This window comes from Poecilia mexicana, unplaced genomic scaffold, assembly GCF_051168715.1.
Source record: "Poecilia mexicana isolate PSO_F unplaced genomic scaffold, ASM5116871v1 scaffold_13, whole genome shotgun sequence".
Lineage (NCBI taxonomy): Eukaryota > Metazoa > Chordata > Actinopteri > Cyprinodontiformes > Poeciliidae > Poecilia > Poecilia mexicana.
The window spans coordinates 5,539,088-5,564,780 of record NW_028263382.1 but is presented as its reverse complement, the minus strand read 5'-3'; the positions used below and the strand labels follow the sequence as shown (position 1 = coordinate 5,564,780).

Here is a 25,693-nt window from a genome sequence, read left to right as displayed (position 1 = left end):
ACATTTAATGCATCTGAGATGTAGTCTCTTAGACTCTGTGTGTGTGTGTGTGTGTGTGTGTGTGTGTGTGTGTGTGTGTGTGTGTGTGTGTGTGTGTGGTACCCTGATGTGCAGGTAGAGTCGCTCAGACAGAACCCTGACGCCCTGCTGGACGATGTGGTCCAGAGACTTGTTTGCTCGCCGCAGAGAGTCCTCACTGACTGACGGGTCACACTGTGCACAGCGCTGCACAAAACCTCTGCACACACATATGCACACACCCACAAGGAGTTTACATCGACTTCCGTTAATTTCTACAGCCTGACCCCATAAACCTAAACCTAACCTAAACTCTATTGACTCCTTAGACCTAAATCTGACCCTTGACCCAAAAACAGCGATCCCCTTGTGGGGCCCAGGCTTCGGTTCCCACAAGGAGCAGTAGGTCCTCATAGCATAGTATGTGTCAGGAAAATGATCCCCACGAGGTATTACAAACAAACACACACACACACACAGTGCAGTGTGTGTGTGTTCAGTGTGTGTGTACACACAAGCGTACGCACACACTTACACTCATACAGGTATTCATGGTTCATGACACCACTGTGACTTTTGGGGTATTTATAGGGACTCACTTTTTCCTGTATGTGGCGAACACAAAAATTATGTCAAAAATCTTTATTTATCCCAAAATACAAATTTCACTTAAAAATACAAATAGACTTTCAGAATAAAGAGACATTCAGTTTTCTGTTTCCTGCCAGTTTATGGTTTCAGGGGACTTTTATGCAGAATTAAGCAATCTGGATTTATTAATCCCAGTACTTCTCTTAACTGGAACAAAGCAAACAATGAGATATATTAGAGTAATAAATGATGCTGGTGACCAGGGAGCATATACAGCATAACACCGGAGAAAACTGAAGTTGAATCATTTCAACACCAAACTGAGGCCTCTGGGGCCCCATTAACTCCTAATTTATGTCCCTAACTCAGTATTTCCAAAACATGCCTAATATTGCTGAGCAATGTCACTTAATAATTCATTCATAAAATTTCCAAATGATTTCCAAACATAAACATAGCACAGAAACAGAAAACATTAGCATAACGTTCTTAAAGGAAAGATGGAAAAATAAACCATCCTGGTGATAAAAACATGTAGCAATCAGACATACAGTTTAAATATCTCCTCATTTAAACTGGGCTTGTATGTGAAGCACAGTTTAAATATAGAGATATTTAAAGTGTATGCTCCAAAAGTAGGATTGGTGCGTACCGGAAAGGAGGGCAGCAGTTGACCATGGCGATGGTTTTGGACACGTATCCGTCGTCGTTGTCCCCAAACATGCCGCTCTGCATCCCTTCATGGAACATCTCCACTTTACGCTGGAAGCTGAGGGAACAGAGTAACATTTTCACCGTGCCGCTCCACATCTTTAGGAATGAACTCTACAACATCCAGAGTAGCCAAAATGGAGCACCACAAATTCACTGGCTTCCAGAACTTTCATTGTTATTTAGAACTTTAAATGGTTTAAAGGAGATGGTATTCAGCCGACATGCACACAGAGCAGTGAGAAAAGTATTCACCCTCCTATATATTTCTTCTGCTTTTTTCAACTTACTTAAATGTTTCAGATCAAACAAAGTTTTAAATATGATCAAATTAACCTCAAGAAATACAAACATTTGTTTTTAAATGATAATTTGACATTTCAAAGGAACAAATATCCAAACCAAGCTGAAATTATGTGAAACGCTAATCACAGCTCCTTGTTAAACCAGGAAGAACGACCGTCATTAAGATACATTTAAAAAAAATTCTGAGCAGAACCGGACCTTAAGTCCAGTCACATTTTGGTTCTGCAGCAGGAAGAGGATCCAATGCTCAGCAGCAAGTCGGCGTACCTGTACAGGAAGTCTGCCAGTCCGTTCAGGCTGCACTGAGCCACCCGGGAGCCCAGACTCCTGTTGATGGACGCCGACCGCTCCAGATCTACCTGCAGCCTCTGAGACGACAGCAGCAGATGGTTACCATGGTGACGACTTTATTTATAAGGTGCTGGAGTCGTAAAATGAGACTTTCATGGTGTTTAATTGTGTTGAATTTTCTGATGTGCAGATGAAAACTGGTTAGGGTTGCAGTTATTTGCTTTGCCCACTAGAGAGCAGCAGAGAGTTGACCATATGTGTGTGTGTGTGTGTGGGGGGGTGTGTGTGTGTGTGTGTGTGTGCGCGTGTGCGTGAAATCAGGAATTGCTTAATGTTGACTTTGGCTGCAGCTGAAGGACGGATCCAGAAAACAAAAAGAAGTTCTTCATAATCAACTCATAATTTGTTCTGATTTGTTCACTTGGTCAGAAAGGAAGCCCTATCCCATGTGCTGTAACCGTGGAAACGCTCTACCTGGATGACGGTTTTAGCCAGCGTGATGTGGTACTCTTCGACGTGCAGCGTCTCCATCCACCGTTTCTCCTCGTCCTCCAGAACCTGACTCAGCTCAGTGGTCACCTTTGCCTGCAGAGGGAGGAGCCGGCCATCAAATCAAAAGCACCTCAGATCATCTGCCTTTGATGAGTGGGAATGTCGCCCCCCGCTGGTGTATTTGAGCGTCTCACCCGGACAGAATTGAGGCAGTCCAGCTCCAGTCGGTCCACCGTCTCTGCAGGCAGCAGAGGACTCAGCTGGGAGCGGTTAAACGGACTGGTGATGCACACCGTCCCCAGAACATCTCTAGAAAACATCCAGCACACACACACACACACACACACACACACACACACACACACACACACACACACACACACACACACACACACACACAGATAGACCGGTGTTCAGACTCAAGCTCAACGCCTGATCCACTCCAGTTCAGTAAAACCCAGAAGATCAAAACACCTTCCTGAGTTTCCTGGTCATGAACAGGTTTAACAGTTTGAGTTCAAATTTTTATCCATATTTTATCGTCTCAGGACACTTTAGTAAAAATTTATTCTAATATACAGAAATACGTTTATGTCAGTCATTCTCCAGACCCTTGTTTCACATTGCACAATAGTTAAAATAATTCTGGATTTAATTGGATGCAGCAGGACACACACCTCCAAATTGCACCCAGGCTTGACTGTGCTGGTTGCTATAAGACCAAAGAAAGTAACGACTTATTTTGGCTAAAAGGCGACGCAGCCAAGTTTGTGTTCAGCTACTTTCCTTCATGTTTTAGATGAAGTGAACTCTGGTTCGGTTTGAATGCCCATGTGAACACCAAGCGGACCTGAGACCGCTCCAAAACAGGAAGTGAACTATTGCGCAGGATCTTCTCTACAAATGGTTGAGTCAGCTGATCAGCTTCAGCCCAACTGTTCAGGTGACCCGGTCATGTGATCAGATGACCCGGTCTGGTGTGAAGGTTTTGGGTCTCCAGAACCAGCCAGTCCCTACCTGCTGTAGATGTTGTACAGCCAGTCCAGCAGAGAGTAGATGTCTGTGATCTCCAGCTGGTTGTCGGTGATGACCTTCAGGCGCCTGGCGACCGCCTGGTGGTAGCTCTCCACATACACCTGGTAGGGGTCAAAGGTCAGGGTGATAAGTGAGGGCCTGGGGTGGACAGGTCCAGTTCGGTGTCCAGTCTCACCTGGAAGCCCTGGAAGTCTTCGGGGTAGATGGAGACGACGTTCCTCTTGGCCGCTCCCAGGTCCTCCACCACCCTGGCTCGGAGCCGGTCCAGGTACTTGTCCAGCTCTCCAGCCGTGAACTCTGCCCTCTGGGGCAACGAGGAGTCAGCCGCCTCCTCCACCGCCTCCCTCCACCTCTGCTTGAGGTGGCGAGGCCTAGGGCCCCCAGGGGCTGCCGCCTCGCTGAGGGCCCAGGCTTTATCTGCTTCCTCTTCCTGCTGTAGCACCTGGGGACAGGAAGTTTTTCCTCTCTTAGGCCTGAAATGTCACAGGAATGTTCTCCACGTCCACCTGTCGGCCCTCACCTGCACCACCAGCCCCAGGTTGGGCCCCGCTGTCGGGGCCCGGAGCGACTCCCTGACCACGGCCCACAGCTCCTTCTGCAGCTCCTCGTACAGCAGCTCCACGTCTTTCGCCTTCCTGCGGCCGCCATCTTTGACGGTGGGGCCGGCGACGTCCTCGGGCTCGGCGGCGTTGCACTCCTGCTCCAGCTCCAGGATGTGGGTGTCGGCCAGGAAGAGGTCGCGCTTCTTCACCAGCTGCAGGATCTCCAAGACTGGAGGAAAAATGTTCCATTTCAAAAACAAACTGAGTCCAGAAGAAAACAGACTAAAACACTCCCCACCATGTTGGATTCCAAGATGGCTGCCAGATTTTACTGCAGCTGCTAAAATCTTACTGAGGGTGTTTAAACCTTGTAACCTGTGAAACTGAGTCTGAACATGATAAATCGAACATTATGACAAATGGCAGCCATCTTGGAATTAAAGATGGCTGCCATTTCATCTTTTAAATGCTTTTGCTGAAACAAAGTGTGATTTAATTTCTTCTGCATGTTTTTATATAACAGCTTGGAAAACCAGCAACAGAAAAACTTTAAATGACTTTCAAGTTTGTAACTTTTATTAATTTTTTTTTAAAAAAAGAACATATTTGTTCAAATTGTCTCCATGTTTAATATGAAACAGAGAATCTGTGAAAAGATCGATCTCATCTCCCAGCTGCAATTATCATCTGAAAAATGCAGAGCTTTTCCAAGGTGACTCTTTCACAATAAAAGTCTGGAGGGTGTGCTGGAGGAAGCGGAGCTTCCAGATGTCGTCCTGGTCGGAGGAAGAGGTTCACGCAGAGGAAGAGCATCTTTCCAGGCAGAACAATGCCAGCGGATCCGCTCAGCTTCCAGCAGAATCAGTCTGGTTCTGAGACTCAGTCAGAACCACACTGATGATTTCAGGGGCTTCCCGGCGTTCCACATATCTGCATGTTTAGAACAGTTTATAAACAAACAACATGGCTGCTGGAAACAGATCAACTTCTGGTTCTGACTCGAACCTCAGGGTTCTGATGTTGGCTCAAAATTACTCCTCAGGATTTTCTTGGTTTTTATTCTCATCACAGATCCATGCAGATGATGCTCAGATTTACATGAAAGAATAAATATCTTTATTAAAGGTACACTAAAAATCGGTGGAAAACTAATTGACTGATGCAGCATTAATTCCCCCAAATGTTGAATAATGTGAGAAACATTCAGCCTGAATGTCCTCACTTTGTCCCAACACGCCTGATGCCGAACCGGCCCGGTCCCTACAGGCTCACACACACACACACAGGGTGGGACCTCTGGATGGAGGGATACACACCCTCACATGTTAAGGAACACACACTCCTTATGTTACAGTGTGTTAAAGCTCTTATTGTTCAGTTTGGGCCTGCAGAGGAAATCTGTTCCAGCTGGCAGCATTTAGCCCCGCCCACCTCCACCCTCTACCTCACCACCACCATCATCACCACCATCATCATCATCATCGCCATGGTGAAGTCAGAAACTCGCTGACTTCATGTCAGAGTAACATCCTGTTTGGACCAATCAGAGCTGCCGCTTGTCTCGTTTAAACGCTCCCATTGGTCGGTTCCGTCCAGAACCAGGATCCTTTTCTACGGCGGTTCTGTCCCCTAAGGAACCAGGCCAAACCAAGACCAGTTGAGACCAGAACATCTGCTGGATGAACAGAACCAGACCGACCCGACTCGGAGCGGGCCGGAGCAGTCGTATGGACTGACGTCAAAAAATCCAGAAAATCTTTTTTTTTTAACAAGAAATAAGAATAAAGACATTTAGTCACTTTTCATTTTCATTCAGTTTAAAATTCATCAAGCCGAACGGAGAATCCACATCATCACACATCTAGACGATAAACACACTCTAAGGCGCTAGCAGCAACATTCAGCTAGCAAGCTGAGTATTCAAACACAGCGTGTGGTTTATGACTAATATGTTATTTACAAACTAAATATTTAGTTTTAAGAACAAAGCAAATATCTAGTTTGTAAACTTATTTGTTTTGTAAGCTTTACAAACAAAAACATTAGTTCCAAGCTAGTTATTTAGCTTGCTAAGTAAATATGTGGTTAGCTAACTAAAAGCTATTTTCAGCTTTGCAGCATCACGTTGCTGAAAGCTGCAGGTAAGCTGAATGTGGGTTCATTAAACGGTGCGTTCAAGGTCAGATTCCCCAGCGGGACAGAGCGGCCCGTCGTCACGGCAACGCTGCAGCAGAACAAATGGCGCTCTGTCTCTGGACCGGCTCTGACCTCGCTCACATGCTAGCAGGGAGTGTGAAGGTTACAGAGCATTCTGCAGGCTTGTAACATGTTTGTGTCTCCAGGTGTCTCCACATGACCCCGGGTTGTTTTCTGCTGCAATCAAATGAATCTGAGGGATTTTCACAATAAAAGCGCCTCATGGATCATGTGATCCTCCAACAGAAAAGGTTTAGTTTGATTTCATGTCAGCAAACTGAGGAGGCAGGTTTGTGTTTTTATGTCATACAGAAAAGGGGATTAAAAATCAAAGTCATATAATCACCACGTTCTACATTCATTTATAAATGTAAAACAATTCAAACTAAACGTAGTTTGAGGCCAAATATGTAGTTCAGCTACTAAATATTTAGTTTGCTAATTAAATACTTAGTTCATAGCTAAATATTAAGCACGCTAGCTAAATATCTGACTTAGGTTGTGGTGAGAACATGTCGTCTCTCTGGGCTAAAAGATAAAAATTACTGCTGTTATTTCTGGTTGTGTAACTTTGCTGCCCGCATCGACAAGCGCAGTTTAAACGGAGAAACGATGAAGCAGATTTCTGTTCTTATTCGTTTGAGGGAAGAATTTGTTCCCTGCTTTGGATCTGAGATGAACTGAAGCAAAACGTCTCTGCTGCTGGCGCCGACCCGGTTCTCTGATTCCATCACCGTAGCGTCCCAGCAAGGTCACACCAGAACCGGAGCAGAACTGGGCCCAAACCGGACCAGAACCAGGCCAAAACCCGACCAGAACCAGGCCAGAATCAGATCAGAACCTGATCAGAACCATATCAGAACCGGACCAGAACTGGACCAGAACCAGATCAGAACAGGGCCAGAACCGGACCAGAACCGGGAGCAGGGCAGTTTTCCTAAGGTCAGTGAACACACCGCCCCTTTCTTTGCAGCCGACTGAGAAAAATGAAACTTTTTCTCAGAAAATTTATTTTTACAGCATTTAAAATTTAAAATGGAGCAAAAAAATGAATACATTTCTTCCATTGAGGTAAATATGAAGTTTATTTTGTTTTTTGATACAAATTAAAAATATTTTTAGCAAAGTAACATATTTCATGATTGAAGATTATTAATCCATGGATGAAACATTTTTCACCCAAGTAGCAAATAAATAATAAAATATAGAGCAAATATAAAATAAATCTAAGACTAAAACTATACAAACTACAATTATAACTATTTTGCAAATGAAATAATTTAATATATTTTCATTTTCATCTGACTTTTCATCCAGCAAATAAGAAACAATAAAATCACAGGTGAGTCATTAAAAAACTTTGCCCTCCAACCACTTCCTGTCGTCTTCTTTGTGGTTTCCACCAGCGGCATCATCCGGTTAGTGGTCATGTGACTCGTGAAGTAAAAAAACTGTTTTCGTTGCAGCTTTTTGAAATATGAGGAAAATAAAAAACACCAATTACTTTTTATCTAAAAGTTTTCTCTAAATAACCGTTTTTCTGTAAAGTGAATTTATTTTATCTGGCCACTGAAAACGCAGCTGCTGTCCACCTCACTGCATTCTGATCGGGACATTTCATCGGTCCAGTTCCTTTAGGATCAGAACCGCTCCGGTTCCAGGAATCATCCTGGTTCGGATCCATGTCTGGTTCCTGGAACCGGACCTGGAGGTGAAATTATTCTCAGTAAAACGTCACGGCGCGACGGCGGAGCCTGATGTGTGATGAGTTTAAACAGGATTAAAGACTGTTTGGACCTGCATTGCGCGCACACACACACACACACACACACACACACACACACACACACACACACACACACACACACACACACCGTCAGCAGCAACCTGATCTGCTGAATCGCTGCTTTTCGCGTCACCTGAACACAAACCTGCTGATCTTCACCACCAATCTCTCAAACGGAGAATTCATAAACATCCAGGCTGGAAATTCACTGGCAGAAACTTTGGTGCTTCGGTAGTGCTGTAGTTGAGACCACCTAACTGACTGGCGCCCCGTGCTACATGACTCAATAAAATGTGAAATATGATCAAAATTGCTTCTTAAAATGATCTGGAAAAAAAAAATCATATTCCCATAAAAACATCTAGATATTAAATACTTAGAGCAGAAATAGATTTAATATATCATTATCAATTCAAACTCTTCGTTCTGCTTTGCTTCATCTCTGAGCCACAATCAGTTCTGGTGCCATCCCTAACAAGATAACGCCCTGGGCAGCCGCCCATACTGCACATGTCAGAAACCACAACTATCTGCTGCATTAACCAGAGCAAAACAACACTTAACTATGAACAATGACCAAGGAGAAAGTTTTAATATGAAAAAACACATACAAACACAAAGTTTTTTCATATTAAACAGTTTGTCCCAGTACAGCTAGCTTTGCTAGCATCACCTCACAGAGCTCACCTTTCTTTGAGCTTCTTTTCTAAGTGACTATAAAGCCAGTCGGAGCCCCACCGTCTGTGAAACCAAAGCGCTGCTGAAGTTACATGTCGCCATGTCTGATTATAATGTAGCGGGATTATATTACTGATGATTAGACAGACCAGAGGAAACCACTGCGCATGTGTCAGAGCCGCGTGCGAGTGAAAGGTGGGGAGGGGGGAGCAACAGAAACACGTAACTATTAAGCCACGTTATTACTGGGATTTTAATCGGTTTTTCATCCATTGAAAACAAAGATGTTAACAAATAAACTAGACAGTATGCTGGCAATTTAGTGACATTTTTACAGTTGTGGTCTTGAAATAAGATCTTATGCTTCGGTTTATCACAGCAGAAGATAAATGTTATCGTTTTCCTCCGTTTAGGCTTCGTATCCAAACTGTCCAACTGTTCTGGTTCTTCTTCTGTGGTTTCCAGGAGGAGAATAATAAACCAGACTTTCTACCTTTTCCAGACAGTCGCTCAGGTAGGAAACGTTCTGTAACGTCCACAGGAAGTGATGTCACATGTGGATCCCTGAAAGCTTTGCTGGTTTATCCTCCATGATCAACCAAACCCGTTGGTCCCAGGCTCAGGCTAGCTTCCTGGCTAACGCCACACAGTGATCCTCCCGACGTCAGGCAGCTTCCTGTGAGCATGGCGCCTCCATCAGCAGCTCAGCGTGTTTATTCAGGCTTTCAGTGTAATCTGTTGCAGCTGAACTTCGAGCTGGTAACAGTCACAAGCCTCATTTGACTCAAAGTATTTGGAACAACCACAAAAAACAGGTAGATGGGGCGTGATCCCTGAGGAGCTCCTCAGGTCTCTAAGTCCACAGAAAACACACTTGGAGGGGGGGGGACGGTAGGGGGCGCTGTTTGTAAAGTTACACTGACAAAAATTAACAGGGTTAGCCTGTTATATGAGAAAAAAATGAGGTTCAGGTTTCAAAGGCATATTTTCACCATGTCATTCATTCATTTATAAATATCATAGTTTCAAACTAAACATTTAGCTAATATATTCACATCAGGATATAGACAATATAGATTAGCTAATATGAATATATAAGCTAAATATTTATAATATTTGTAATTATTAGCATATAGCCAATATGGATTAGCTAATATGGAACTGTTAGGCAAATATTTAGGTTAGAGCTAAGTATTTAGCTGCCAACTAAATATTTAGTTTCAAACTCATATCCATATTATTTAGCTATGAATATGTTAGCTAAATATTGAGCTAACTGCTACCTACTAATTAGCTTGTTATTAAGCTTTATAAATATTTATCATAATAGCTAGTTAAGTATTTCGCTTGAAGTTAAATTCTTAGCCTCAAACTAAATGTGTAACTATAGAAGCTGGATTCTGCTACATGAATGACTGACAGTGAAAAAGTTAATTAAGTTGTAATAAAGTTTTTTGAAGTGAACATAAACTGCTCTCTCTCTGCGTTTGTCCTTCAGAATCAAATACAATCAAGTCCAAAAATATTCATAACCCCAGCAGGTTCAGGTTGTTTTTCCCCAAACTGACCTGGTGTTTCTAATGACTGGAGGTCATCTGAAGGTCCTGGAGTTCTGCCTCTAATCTGCTCTGTGGAGGGCGGGAATCATTAGGGTGATGGAAAGGAGGCCTTCCAGCCTCAAAGATAACGGAAAGCTGCAGGGGTATTAATAGTTCTGGGCTTATCTGCAGCTTTAATCAGTTCCCAGAGTTACAGATAAAAAGCAGCAGCCGGGCTCGGCTCGGCTGGGCAGGTGGAGCCGCTCTGCGCTTATCAGCACCGGCTCTTTGAGGTAAAGTAAACGTTGGCAGATGGTGATCATGGAGCTTTAAACACTCAAACATTGATTAAACCCACTTTGTTTCACTACGGCACTTTCCACCGCAAACTTTCCCCTTTTCCGACCTTTCAGAGTCAGACAAATGACGGAGAAAATATCCGATTAATCATTTATGGAAACAAACCTGCTCTGGTTGAGGGTGTAAACAAGGGTGTGGAGGAACCAAACCCTCATTACGAAATAGCAGAGTCAACAGGCTGGGAATAAACAAAAGGAAGTCTCCACATATTTACGATATCACACACTTCCCAGTCAGATTCCAGGCTGTCACTGGATCACCTTCAGCGGCACTCGGCTGATTGTTGGCGTCGCGTCTAAGAAACGCTGATAAGATCGGTAGGGTGATGTGAAAACAAACTGGACGATAAAACGGCTTCCAGGGGAGGAAAACACCTGGAGAGTGCCGGGTTCGGGTCTGAACTAGAGCGCCGCAGCGGACCAGAGGAACGCCACTGGATTGTTTCTCCGTACAAAGCCAGAACAAGGAGCTGAGCCTCAATCATGCCGCTGGACTTCCCTTCCTCACACTGAGCCACAGAAGACCAATCACTTCCCCTGAGCCCAAAATACTCTGAGTGTTTGGTAACAGAGTCACTTGGCGCTCCAGTTCAGACTCACTCAACAATTTCCCAAAGAAACTACGACTCGATTCAGAAGCAACAGTCTAATCCTGGGACCATTCATGGTTTACATCAGTGGTGTTCGAAGCTTTAACCCTCGAGACCAAAAACTTACCCTAACTTCAACATGTGTTTCAGGAGAAAGGTCATTGGGACTAAATGGACCAAAGCCAATTGGCCTCTAGGGGGCGTTTGGTTGCCTCCAGCCATTCCTTGTGGCTCTCCTACCTGACAGAGGCTCTCTGGGTTTGACCTCCTCCACCACTTCCTCCTGCACCGGCTGGTCCTCAGGGCCCTGGGACATTCGGTCAGTAATGGACTCCCTCTTCAGCTTCCCCAGGCCCACCATCTTCATGAAGGTTAGGCGCCGGCTGACAGAGTCGCAGTCGCTCTCCGAGCAGTTCAGCTCGCCGTTGGTGAAGGATTCCTTGCGGGAGCTCAGGGTGTCACGGTATTTTCCTGCAAATCTGGAAGAGATGGCAGCAAGTCGGGATCTGATCTTTATTTATCACGATTTCAGTTTATGTTTGGAACCTCAACTCAACCACCCAACTCAGACTACAGCATCTCTGGCTGTTGTGAGGTGAAGAAAGTCTTCCAGTTGGACATTAAAACATAAAATACTTTATACAAACTACTTTAACCTCTAAGGCCTGCATCCCTGAGGTCTTTAGAGAGATTTCAAATCAGAAGTGAAACATCTTAAAGAAACAAGAAGAGTCCGACTGTCAGCCATTCAACCACTAGCGGTCGTAGGTTGAGCATCTCTGGTGATGTACCATTCGTCTGTTATCCTTCTTGTTTGTTCCTTTTTATTATGAAAAGGCAAAACATATCAAATCTACTGCCAAGTTTTATCAAAGTAGCTTTAGTAAACAAAACCAAAGAAAAATCAATGCTTCTATGAATAGATGAAACATAAATGTTTCTGTCACTAGAGGATCTGAGTCATATGTCCCTCGTTTCTGTCGTTTCTTATCCGGTGAAATCTATAGAAGGGTAAGCAGTCTCTTACCTGAGCAGACTGCCCTCTGAGCTCCTCCTGCCTCTCTTCTTCTTCTGTGAAGGCGACGGCGTTCCCTGCAGCGACCCTTGTGGGGACGGTGTGTCGCCATCTTTGCTCTTTCCCGACATCCTCAGGTTCTTCCCGAGCTTTCCGAGACTCTTCAGCGGCGACTTAAACTTGAACGAACCCTTCACTGACCCTCCACTGCCATTTCCCTTCTTGCCTTCGTTGGCCTCGTTCTCGTCCTCCTCATCCTCAAATGGGTTGCGGTCCCTCGGCACGTCGCCGTCCAACAGCGAGCTTCCAGGCGACCAGTGGCTTTCATGGCCGCCATTGCCATGAATATTGTCATCATCGTGTTCGAAGGGGTTGTGGTGGGGAGTGATGTTGAGACTCATCCTGCGGAAGAACAAGGCGTTGTCTAGAACTGGACCACCGCCTTTCAGGCGCACAGGGAGGTTCTTGAGGATAGGCATGATGGAGCTGGGGGTGGGGGGACTGGGATGGGAACACCTGAGGACGGAAAAAGAGACATCGATTGATCAATCAACCAGTCAGCCCTGGAGTCTCTAAACTCCCGATCTAAACCTAAATGAAATTAGATATGATCAACAATGTCGTGTTTTAAAACCAGATCAGGTAAAAATGTTCCAGCTACATGTGCACCAAGAAATCGGCTCTGATTTCCTTCATTTTGGGAGATCATTGATTGACTGACACTTCCCTGAGAAACCGAGCAAATCCACCAACCTTATATATCTTAGCAAAGATCTGAAATTCAGCCTCCTCCAGTGGCTCACATTGGCCACCCTATTGGTACCAACTTGGCAAAGACAAATCGGAAGGTCAAACTTTTTAAAGTTCACCATTGGTTCATCCCTAGTTCCAAGGTCTTCAGCTTTATCACAATTTTTCATCACGATGCGTTCACTGGACCAGCTCCAGTCCATCTGGACACAAATCAACAAGTGGAGACATTCAAGGACTTTTCCAGACTAGAGTTAGACCGCATGTTTACTTCCTAATGTCTAGTAGGGTTCATCAACCTTAACCTCTGACCTTTACCAGAGTCCAGACTGGAAACAAGACTTCTTGTGGTTGTTTTGTTAGCTTATCCATAGCTTTAAAAACGGGTAACTACTTTCTGGAAAGCCACAGATCTCTGAACAATAAACTGGTCCAATCTCTGTGCAGGAATGATCTACACTTTATTTTGTTTCCAGAATAACTTCCTGTCCTCTGGACATGGTGCCCTGAGGGATGATGAGATCTGATTCTGGTAGGTTTATCCTTTCTGAGAGCTGTTCAGACAACAAGGAGGACCAGACTGACGGCGTTGGGACAACATGTCTCCTCCTGCAATGTCTTCATTGGGTCATTGATTCATCATCATCATCACTTCAAATCCTCATTTGTTGTGTCGTAAACAGGTTTTAGTCTGACGGAAAGACCAAGAAGATCAGCAGAAACAGAAATCTCTACAAACGTCAACTTGCTAATTTTAATGGAAACATCTTAACAAATCAGACACTATGAGACACACCCTGACTGACGCTGTTCGTTTTATTGAGAAACTGAGTCCAGCAGGTAAATGTTTGATCAGAAGCTAAACGTTAACGCCTGGCTTCAGGACCGCAGAGACACTTCCACCCTTCTGACTTTACTTTGCTTTTCCTGCAGACCTTCAGTCAAAAGGAGCATTTTGAAAATCTGCTCTGAGATTCTTACTCTGCCTTCCTGATTGGCTGAAACATCAAGTCTCCAGTTTTACGTTCTGCTACCAACAACTTCAATGAGGTCCAGCTCAAACCCCTAAATATGGAGGACAGGTAATCACCATAAAGCATGGTGGAACGCCACGCAGATCGTTGAATCAGTCATAAACCGTCATGATCTCACAGTCCAAACGCCGACAGGACAAAGAGCCATAAAGTCTGCAAACATTAACAGACGTTGGGCGGCTGCAGAGACCATCTTAGTGGCACCGCAGTGGTTCCTAGGAAACACATTAATGATTAAATCGGCCCTCAGGTGATGTGCGTTGCTAGTTTAAGCCCTTTCTGTCAACTTGAACATCCATCATGACCGATAAGGCTTTTACACCGACACTCAGAGATGAGGTGGATGGAGAAACTTTCAGCCTGATCTAAGCTCAAGCATCTTGTGCCAATCAGTCAGAGTCACTGAGCCAACAGCCAGAGCCAGGCTATCGGGACCAGCATAATGGGTCTGAATGGATCACAGCAGCTGATTGCATGCCGATACAAAGTGTTTTCTAGATACTGAATCTCTGTAAAACTGTCATGAACCTTCTGGTGTGAAGGAAAATGTCTGAGAAGTGAGGATTGTTCACCAACTGGTTAAGTATCGCAGAACAGCAACAGTATTGCGTTATTCACTTTAAACCAAAACAGTTTAAGGAACACCAGTCTGAACCATCCGAACGCCAAGCTTTAGTGTGAAAACTGAAAACTCTTTATGCAAGAGGCGAGAGACCTACTGATCTGTAGTTCCAGGTTTAGTGCTACATTATTTATTTACATGTTAATGCACAGAAAACATGTTGATGACTTCCATGGATGAGTTTTTATTTTAGCCTGCAAACTGCAGCAGGCGACGTTAATAATTACGTGTCTGAACTTCAACCTTCATTCAGCCGGACAAAAAAAAGTTTTGGCCATTTTCAAACTCTCATCTTGCAAATTTAAGACCAATACAGGTTTTCAATCTACTGTAAACAAAACTGCTTCAAAATAAGAGCACGAGCATCTAACTGTTTGAAGAACTGATACTGAGCTTTATTCATCTGAAGGTTTGCAAAACAACCAAATTCTAGAGTTCAGAATTTATCTGGAAAAATTACTTTAGGGAAAGCTAAGTGTGCTAACTGATGAAGCGCTACACTAAAAATTAGCTCTGCTGCTAGCAGTTGTTAGCATAAATGTGCCAACCACTGGGTATTTGTTTCACAATTAAGGAAATACTTAACTTTTAAACACATAACCATCAAATGACTGAGTAGGAGGATTCTGAAATGACTGTTTCAAAGAACCACAAACATCAGATGCTGAAACTTTTCTCATTGGAAAAACTTTTTTCTCGCAATTTTACGACTTTTTTCTGCAAGTATTGGGTCATTAATCTGCTTCATTAATGATGGAGACCAGCGGCTGCAACTGGATCGGTCAGCTAGCATGCAGGTTTGGATGCTAGCTGGTAGCGCTGCAGTCGGGTTGGCCCCAGATGAATGAGAGCGGGAGCAGCAGCGGTAAACACCCCTGGAGGTGGACTGGGAGCGGATGTTGTTCATGTTGCTGGTTTCCAGTCTCACCAGCTCAGGACGCGCGGCTGCAGCCAGAAATAGAAACCACTTCTAAGGCAGCAAACAGACTTGTAAAGGAAAGTCACACACACACACACACACACAGAGACGCTGCTACAGAGTGAAGTGGGAAGTGATTCAGTGGCGGCCGCTTCCATAAATACCCAGCAGCCCCGGCGGCGCTCGCACAGCCTGTTTTCTTCCAGAGGGTCGCAGGGCATCGCGGAAGCTGCTGGACACAAACAATGGGGCGGAAAGGACAGCGATAGTGTGACGGACGGAGGCGAGGACTCCGGGGTCCCATGCTGCTCGCCGCAGGGCGGGGGCCGGGGCCCGGCTGGCACAATGCTCAGGGGCCCCTGGGCACGGCAGGGTCAAAGGGCACCGGTTCCCCCCAACATCAGACAGCAGCTCAGGGCCGTAGCTTCATCACTTCAGGCTGTTTGTTTCTCTCTGAATAATTTCACATTTTTCTGTCGCCTGTTTGATGGTTTCTGCTGATTTTTTGGCTCCTAAACTTGCAAATATTTAACATTTATAACCCGAGCGTCACATTCACTTTATTCAATTTAATAAAGTCATTGGTTCAGTGACATCAGTTCACTTTCTACTGACCCGCTAATAGAGAAGCTCATGTTTGGATTAGCATTTTCTGCTAACTTCAGAAACATTTAGCTCACTTGGCTTCACATGAATGAATTTTTCCAGAAAAATCCTAAAGAGTTAATTTACTTTCAGTTGAATAAATTTGAAGATCTGTGTTGAGCTTTTAAGAATCCATCAAGAAGTTTGAGATTTATTAGACCCAAAAACTTTCTTTCAAAAAGGAAAAATATACAGGAACAAAATAAAACAACATTTAGGATCGCTACACAACATGTCCAAACTCAACTGATGCTGCAGGACTGCAGGTTATCAAGGGCAGATATCACTTGAATTGAAGCTAATGCTTTAGCATTAGTTTTAGCTAAATACCTCGTTGATTTAGCACGTTAGCATTAGCTTCCGATAAATCCCTTGTTTACAGGGGTGTCAAACTCCAGTCCTCTGCTGTCCTGCAGGTTTCAGATGTGCCACAGGGACAAAACTCTGGAATGAAACGGCTTCATTTCCTCCTCCTGCTGTAGATCAGATCTCCAAAGCCTGTTCAGGTGCTGCAGCAGAGGCTCATCTAAAAGCTGCAGGGCAGCGGCCCCCCAGGACTGGATTTACACTTATGGTGTAGCGCTTTAGCATGGGCCTGCAGAGTTTTAGCACTAGCAGAGCTAATGTTTATGATTAGTGCTTCAGGGTTAGCAGGGCTAACATTTTAGTTAGCGGTGCCCATGACTGAGAATAAAAAATAAAAACCCTGAAGAACCTGAACCAGAAGCTTCCAGACACTAACGGTTTGATTTCACTCGTTCTATCAGCTTCTGATGTTCAGCTGATGAATCTTTGGATTATTAATCTGATGAACTTTGGAAATGATATCAGATAATCCCAGCATGACAACATTACTGTTAAATGTTGCAGCAACAAAATCTCTTCTCTGTTTTTACGGTTCATTTAAAAGTGTCTGAGCTTCAGGATCAGCAGCTGCCAGGATCTCCTGCAGTCAAACTCTTATCCTGACAAAGTCATGAAGATTTATTTATATTATGCAACTCCATGAAATTCACAGAAAAATAAAACTCTGCGCTGATTCTTGGTCTCATCCTGCCAGCAGCAGCTCAGGTTCCTGCGAACAGAACGTCGTGTTAACAGGACGAGGTCACGACGTCTCGACCTTTTATGGTCACCAGACACAAACAGGAATCAGGAAGGCGAGCAGATACCCAACCAGGCTCAGCCCTGACCTGCAGCCGCTTCATGACAAACGACTGCAGAGATAATCAGACGGCAGCAGGAAAACTGGAATAAAAATCATTTCATAAGCTGATCGACTACTTCCTGCTTCAGGCTCCCAGCTGCTGATTGGTCAGAACCGCATCACTTTCCAGCAAACAGCGGAAAAACAGATGACAGTAGTCAGATTTATTCCTGGATTCGACAGATAGCTTGCTAAAAAAGACTTGAACACAGCAGAACTGCCCGGTTCATCTGTGGACATCCTGGAGATTTAAAGTTTATTCATCTGAGGCCTGGCAGAAAAACCTCCAGGGAAAACAAGGCGTCCGACTCACAGGATGAATGAGGATATTCAATCCTGCATCCAACAGTCAAATCAGGCACCATTTTTCTACTGACAGAAACCTGATAGAGCAGCTGCAGTAAAGTTTACCGCTGCCAGACGGATCAACGTTTCGGTTTGTTGTCTGCCTGGACAGACGCCTCGGCCCGCCACAGCTTGGTTTGATGAACTCAAAGCCAGAGAAGCTGAACTGAACCAACCGGTCTGCAACGTTTTTCCTGAAGTGATGGGAGACGAACTGGAACATTTTGGGTTTGTTGTTTCACAATCAGCCGTTGTTTCTCTCTGGTTTGACTCAAACCATCCTGTTTCTGTGGGAATCTGCTGATGGACGGTCAGTTTGATGTGGACGTTTCCCACGGCGCTGCAGGCAGGGTCAGTCAGCTGGTTCTGGAACACGAGCCCAGTCAGAACCTTTCACTCATCCAGCGGGTCAGAACCGGAACTCTCCTCCGCAGCTTCATCCCAGCAGCTGCTTCTCTGCAGAAACGCTGCTGAGTCAGAGCTTTGCTTTAATCAGACACAGATGCAGCCCAGTCGCTTACCGGACCGCAGGTTCTGAAAGCTCAGAACCGCCCTCATCCTTCATCCGCCTGCAGCCAGACTTACACAACCCAAACCAACGGAGCGTCTCTGGTTCATATCCGGCTGGAAGGAAACGCGGATGGAGCCGCCTGAATGCAGAAGCTCCTCAAAAACATGGCCGCTGGCACGGTCCGGTTTGCACCCGGTCCGGTTTGCAGCTAAAAAGGTGGAGACTGAAACCCAGCGGGCAGGCAGCAGGAGTTAAAATATTTAAATAAATAAAGTTGTAAACATAAAAATGTCAGCAGCTGATGGAGAATCTGAAAAACTTTAGAAAAACCCGATCAGCCGAATCCAAACTGTCCTTAAACATCAATTAACCAAATGGCTAAAGTGCAGCTAGGCGTCGCTAGCTAAAAAGTTAGCAATGCTAACCCTAAACACTAATCATAAACATTTGTTCTGCTAATGCTAAAGCGTTAAACACAACACCAACACTTAGCCGCAATATTCAGCACTCAGCTGGTTAGGACTGACTATTGCTAACTAGCTGAGTGCTGAAGCGCTACAACAACATGGCGCTAAAGCACTAACTTCAGTTCAAAACTCATCTGCTCCTGAGAGACTGCAGGAGCAACAATTCACTTATTCCATAATGACCTCAGATTAAATCTTGTGAATTTTTGTTCCTGTATTTTTGCTGTTTGAAATAATGGAGAAAAGAGACAAACAGGAATGCTATAAACAGCCTTCAAGCACTTCAAAATAAGAGCATGAACTTCAACGCAGACATCGAACTTTATTCAAGTCAAAGTTTATAAAAGGTTAATCAATGCTTTAAAATTTATCTGGAAAAATTAATTTATGGGAAGATGAGTGCGCTGAACTTTTACAGAGTTAGCAAAAATGCTAAGTGAAATTTAGTTGAGCTAATAGCGAGTTAGCCCAACTGGTTCCAGACGTTTGGATCATGACTGCTGTCCAGTAAACAATCCACAGAACTTCTCCCAGTTCCTTCTTAAACATAAATGAAGAGGCTGAATGAGGAAGATTTCTCTGGTTTATCAGCCAGACCAGAACCAGAACCAGAACCAGAAGTTCTTCAGTGGCTCAACTCACAGCAAACAGTTCATGGCTGTTTGTTCTTATGAGAAATCAGAATAAAGACGATAAGAAACCCTTCCGCTCCAATCCAGGAACAGAACCACCGTCCAGAACCAGCAACTCCAGAACCACCGTCCAGAACCAGCAACTCCAGAACCACCGTCCAGAACCAGCAGTGGCTCCAGAGTTCGGATCAGCGGACGACGCCCAAATGAATCAGCCCAGTCTGACAGAGCAGCACCAAGACTTTGGAGCCAATAAAGGTTTTTATTGATCCTCCATCAGCTCCACTGGTTCCTGATCAGCAGCAGGACCAGATATTTACATACACTGTAAAAAATGACCATCTGACGTTAAATCAGAATAAACCTTCATGTCTGTTAGGATCAACAAAAGGAATGAGCTAAACCAACACGGATTTTAGCAGAAGCTAATGCTAATTTCAACCATTACTCCTCATTTGTTGTATACTTGCCATTTGTTAAATAAAATTACTTGGAATAAAAGAGAGAATGCGAGGAGAGGAAACAGACTTCAAAATAAGAGCATGAATACAAACATCCTAACAGTCAGTAACAGAAAACTTCAACACAGATTCTGAACTTTATTCATTTGAAAGTTTGAGAAGAATGAATTAGCGGAGGCTAAGTGCGCTAAATGTTTTCAAACGGTAAATGAAGAATTAGTTCTGCTCAGCAGAAAGCTTCTGGTTAAAACCTGGCCCATTAAAAATGGCTCCAAAGTGACCAAAACAAAGTCTGATCCAGTCTTAGAGAAAACCAGTGGGCGGAGCCAGAAGGTTTCTGAGCACCCGACCCGAACCGGTAGAACCCGACCCAGTTCTACCGGTTCCGTCTGGAGGAACGGGTCAGAGCTACTGACCGATTCAATGAAAACGATGCAGGAAGTTTCATCTGATGGAGACAAAGGAGTTTTCATAGAGTATGTAAATATCTGGTTCCTCCTGTAAAAACAGTTTCAACCTGAACCATAAAAACCCAGAGCGTTTCAGATGTTGCATCACCGCAGAAAAACTGGAAAAACGTCTCGATGTCTTGAACCAACAAAGCCTCCATTTTACTGCAGTTTTTTATCTTCACTGTTTCCTAAGAAGATCCAACAGCAGCTGAAGGCGCAGTGTGAGCAGGACAGGCTGCCCTGCTGCTGCAGGTCAGATGGAGTCAGTCATGTTGTTGGTGTAACCATCAGACCATCCGATCTGCAGCTTTTAATCAGATGTTGACTCTAAACACATCCAGGTGTCATCAGATCTCCTACTTGTTTTGTTCACCCTTATCTTAAGGCTCTAAATCTTGATTAAACTTTGTGCTTTGGTGTTTGAGTGAAGCGAATGATGAAGTCAAACCTGGAAACACATAAAACTACAAAAGGAATGAAGACATTTTGTTCCTCTAAGTCACTTTAACCCTGATAACATCCAGCTAATCTCTACAAGCCCTTGACAAGAAGGTTCCACCATGATGGTCTCCATCTTTAAACCAAAACAATCCAACCAGTGGCAGGCACTGCTAGCTGACATGTTAGCATCGCTAGCCCTAAAGAGCTCATAAACATTAATTCTGCTAACGTTAAACCAACGTGTTATGTAGCTAAAGCTAATGCTAAAGCACCAATTTTAACCATTACACCTCATTTATTCATTTGTTCTATACTTTCCAATTGCGAAATAAAATTTATTGTAAAGAGAGAAAATGAGGAGAGGAAATGGAACTGGTGTGTAAACAGACTTCAAAATAAGAGCATGAATCTAAACATACAACTACCTACCAAAACTTCAACTCAGATGTTGAACGTTATTCAACTGAACATTTACAAAACAGCAAATTAAATTAGCGATTTAAGAATTAATTTAGGGGAAGATTTGTTAGCAAAAGGGCTAAGCAAAAAATTTGTGAGGTTATTAGCACATTAGCCTCTGCTTAAACTGGTTCCAGATTTGTTGTTCACTTGTCAAATGAATCTCTGGTAGAATATCCTGAAATATCAACTAAGGAGAAGCAAAGAGCTCCCAGATGAAACACCTCCTGCCCTCTAGCTAAATAAAAACCAGCAGGATAGTAGCCAGCAGCTAGCATCACTGCCTCAGTTAGCGTCACAGCTCCAGTTAGTGTCACAGCTCCAGTTAGTCAGTGCCTCAGTTAGCATCACAGCTAGCATTGAGCATCACATCTTCAGTTAGAGTCATAGCTCCAGTTAGCGTCACAGCTCCAGTTAGCGTCCCAGCTCCAGTTAGTGTCAGTGCCTCAGTTAGCATCACATCTAGCATTGAGCATTGCATCTTCAGTTAGTCACAGCTCCAGTTAGTGTCACAGCTCTAGTTAGAGTCACAGATCCAGTTGTCATCGCAGCTAGCATTGAGCATCACAGCTCCTGTTAGCATCACAGCTCCAGTTAGCGTCCCAGCTCCAGTTAGCGTCCCAGTTCCAGTTAGCATCACAGCTCTAGTTAGAGTAACAGCTTCAGCTAGCGTAACAGCTCCAGTTAGCATCACAGCTCCAGTTAGCGTCCCAGCTCCAGTTAGCGTCCCAGCTCCAGTTAGCGTCACAGCTCCAGTTAGCGTCCCAGCTCCAGTTAGCGTCACAGCTCCAGTTAGCGTCCCAGCTCCAGTTAGCGTCACAGCCAGCATGACATTCAGTTCTCTGTTTTCACAACAGCGCTGCTGCTGCTGCTGATCCTCCCAGCAGGTTTCCATAACCTCAGGCTGCTGTGGGTCGACCAGAATCGATCCTCCTGCTCAGGTTCTACTGACACCACCAGTAACATGCGCTGAAACCACATGTTTACATACACCAAATGAAAACACGCATCCACAACTCAAAGAAACTCAAAAAAATCTCTAAAAATGTTCTGGCATGAAGCCCATAGAAATAATTTTGGAGATTCTGTCCTGAAAGACGTTTGGATGCTAAAATGTGGATCTGTGTTTTTATTGGGGGTATGTAAACTTCTGGCTTCAGCTGTGTATTCTGGTGGATTTCTGCGACCTGCAGCAGATGGACTAAAACATTTCAATCATTCCATCGGGAATCCATCTGGTTTCAGGGCCAATACTCCTGGTTCCGGTCGGTAATATCTGCTGGGATCAGCTTTTGGACCCGACCCAGGCTGACCCATTCAGGCGGTCTCTGTTGGTTCTGCTTTTAGAAACGGTTCAGATCCGGGGAGGTTTCCGACCTTCAGGTCCAAAACATAATCAATGAAGAAGCATTAGGGTTGTAAAGACAGGGTAACCGAAACGGATCCCTGAGGAACTCCAGGCCCGTTTGGGTTATTCAGCCTGACTGGAGACAAAATATGGAAATTCACTTGGTCATGTTTTCACCATGTTACTCATTCATTCATAAATGTCACAGTTCCAATCTAAGCATTTAATTAATTGGCAAGTGTGTTTACTAACTAAATATTTAGTTTTTCTCTGACAGGCTGCAGAACCAGACCAGAACCTGATCGGTCGGATCTGCAGCTTTGGTTCCGCCTGATGATGTTCTGAACTCAGGCGGTCCAGAACCGCCGGGGTCACGGAGGGGTCACGGTGATGACTGACGGTGTGTCTGCATTCCTGCTTTATGACGGCTGATCGCCTGTAAAAACGCCTCTGGACGTCCATCTTGGCGCGTTTCCATGGCGACTGCTGTATGTGTTGGCAGGCGGGAGGCGACTGCGGCTCCAGGAAACGTTTTTCCTGGAGTTTCTGGTCCGTTCAGCGGGACGGCTGGTTGGATCGGCCTGTTCAGACGTGAACCGGAGCCGACAGACTTCTGGGAACATTTCAGTTCATCTCAGTTCAAACTGGTTTTTTCTCCAGGAGATGCTGAGGCTTCAAAGCAGCTCTTTGTCCACAAGCAAGATGCAGGAAGCCGTAACCATGACAACGCATCTCATCTTTCACTGCCAGCCACCAGGAAGTTCAGGCCGGTCGCTCCGGCGACCAATCAGAGGCTGGCGCTGCTGTGATGTCACAACGGGGGTCAGTTTGTGTTTCTGTCACCGACAGGAAGCTGAAGTGACAGAACCAGCGGGGAGAGGGGGGGTGTTCTGGTCCATTCATCTTCCTCTCATGACTCCATCCTGCAGAGCTTCAGTGAGGAAGAGGAGGAGGAAGAGGAGGAGGTTGAGAGTGACAGATGAATGAACAGGCTTTAATCAGCCGCCATTATTCTGTTTGTTTGCAGGAAAACGCGTCCGGACTCATCCAGACTCGACCGGGTCGGCGGTCAGAACCGGCCCGCTTCGCCCTGGAACCGGTCCAGAATCTGCTCGGTGTTTCAGGCGCGTCTGCAGGCCAGACCTGCTGGCTGCTGCTCACATATTTCCCTCAAATCCAAACCAGATCCTGGACTTTGCTCATCAGTCCTACAACATCCAGCCGCTGGACTCAAACAGCCTCAGATTTCCTGCAGTCAGTGAAGGCACCACGGCTTTGGACTTGCTGCATTTCCTGCCTCCTTTTTCTAAAGTTTTCTCTCTTTTTAAGTTTGCACATTTGAGAAATGGAATCCCTTCTAACATGTGGACATGTTTCAGCCTGATGGGATTTACCTGATCAATAAAAACTCTTCCAGGTTGCAGGTGTTCAGCAATCAGATCAGATATCAGCCTTTACAAAAGGTTCCCTCTTTGTATAAACCCAACTGAGCAGATTTAAAATAAGAGAAAAATGACTAAATTACTCAAATTAAACATAAAAGTACAGATTTATGGATGCAGAAACCTTTAAGTGAGTCGAGGGCCAGAAGCACAGCCCTGAGGGACTCCTCAAGCTACCATGTGGCGCCTCAAACAATAAAAAATGTCAATAACTCTGTTTCTATCGCAGTGAAACAGTTTGTTTCAGTTAAAGAAAAGAAAAATATAAAATTATGCAAATAAAATGAATGAAACCTTTAGAAATCAGTCAATGTGCCACTAAGATGGTTTCACAGGATCCGCCAAACTGTTTCTTTGTTCGTCATTTTTTCATTTTCAGTCGCTTGATTGAATTGTAATATGCACAGACAGACAGTAGGAGGCGCAAGAGCACCTGTCCTTTTCCCTCTGGACAAAAACAGCCACCTGAAGAAATATTTTTTCCAGTGTTTGTGGCTCAAGAGAAAATCTGGCTCCTGATCTGAAATAAGAAAATCTGCATGATATTTAAGATGCTCTGGCTCCATTTTTATTCATCTGCCCACAAAATGTCTGTGCAGCAAAATTCCCCCTTTAACATGAGCATATTTATGAATCAATCAACTTTTTTCACTAAATCTTTTATTTGAGTCACATGCAGGCTGCTTCCTGTCGTCCCAGACTGGACCACTAGATGGCAGTGTGAGGCGCTAGCAGCACCTTTAAATATCTTGCCGCAAGTTAAAACTTAGTTACAGATTATATGAGTAAATAAATTCATAAAAGTTGTTTAACAGACAGATCTGCCCGGTGGATCAGCTGCAGTAAAATCTGAATTTCCTTCGGGATTAAATTAAATTATGCCGGTAAATAAATGTCAGGCTCTGACTCAATCTGTTGGGGTTAATCAGTGACTCGTCCTGCGACCTCAAGCTAATTTCAATGTGAAATCAAAGTCATTCAGAGACCAAAAGAGAAGAAAAGTTGAACGTTTAGAGAAGAGGAGAAAGAAACTCAATGATCTGCTCCAAACCAGCAGAGATCCAGAACACCAGCCCGTCAGGACCAGCAGAATTTATTATTTTACAGCCTCAAATCATCTGGAAAATTCTGGAAATTTGTTGGTTTTGTTCATATTAAGCAACTTAAATTTTCCTGAGAAAATTTGCAGAACTCATCTACTTCAATAAAAGTTCTTCCTTTATTTCTGTGCGTGGAAAAACTTCTGATTTCTGCAGATTTCGGCCGTTTCTCCACTTACTGGTGGCAGACATGATGGCGGCTCGGTCCGGCGTCACGACCCGGGCTGGGAGCGCCCAGAGCGGGGAGAGGAAGTCAGCAGAGAGACCCGCAGCTCCGACCGGTCCGAATCCCGCAGCTGGCTGCGCTGAATGCGCCTCCGATCTGCGCAACGATGGGAGTCCCCGAGCGGCCCCGAGGGGCGTTCAGGGACACTCGGACGACAGATTCATTTATGATTTATTGTTAAACTCTGCTGGAACCGAGAGACCGAGAAGTGCTGAAAGTTAAACCTGCCATCTATAAAAATACTTAAAAACCAGATTTATAACTTTTTACAGATAATATTAGATTTTTTTTTCTTTAATAATGACTTTCTTGACTTAAAAACTTGGTGTCATAGTAACAGATATACGGGATTGACAGGAAATGATTTATTTGTGTGTTTACTGCAGTCATCCATCAGGTAACCCAAAAGCAACCAGAACCAGAATGTTTACAAGCTTTTAGCTGCAGCAGTTAGCAGCTGACTCTCAGATTTCCTACGGTCCCT

General features: G+C 44.4%; 1 protein-coding gene across 2 annotated transcripts in view; it reads right to left on the bottom strand.

Annotated features, from left to right (window-relative positions):
• Window positions 1–25,693, bottom strand: part of exoc3l2b (exocyst complex component 3-like 2b) — a 46,101-nt gene that overhangs the window by 6,958 nt on the left and 13,450 nt on the right. The window contains exons 1-11 of one of the 2 annotated variants that reach the window (XM_014976808.2): window positions 25,163–25,315; window positions 12,161–12,664; window positions 11,374–11,612; window positions 3,965–4,215; window positions 3,620–3,886; window positions 3,427–3,545; window positions 2,604–2,718; window positions 2,392–2,502; window positions 1,894–1,994; window positions 1,262–1,378; window positions 103–238 (exon numbers count right to left, since the gene is read on the bottom strand). In XM_014976808.2, coding sequence (XP_014832294.1) covers window positions 103–238; window positions 1,262–1,378; window positions 1,894–1,994; window positions 2,392–2,502; window positions 2,604–2,718; window positions 3,427–3,545; window positions 3,620–3,886; window positions 3,965–4,215; window positions 11,374–11,612; window positions 12,161–12,627 — 1,923 coding nt within the window. In that variant the 5' untranslated portion in view covers window positions 12,628–12,664; window positions 25,163–25,315. Of the gene's footprint in view, window positions 1–102; window positions 239–1,261; window positions 1,379–1,893; window positions 1,995–2,391; window positions 2,503–2,603; window positions 2,719–3,426; window positions 3,546–3,619; window positions 3,887–3,964; window positions 4,216–11,373; window positions 11,613–12,160; window positions 12,665–25,162; window positions 25,316–25,693 lie in introns of those variants that run through there. The other variant, XM_088011536.1, reaches the window with a different exon arrangement.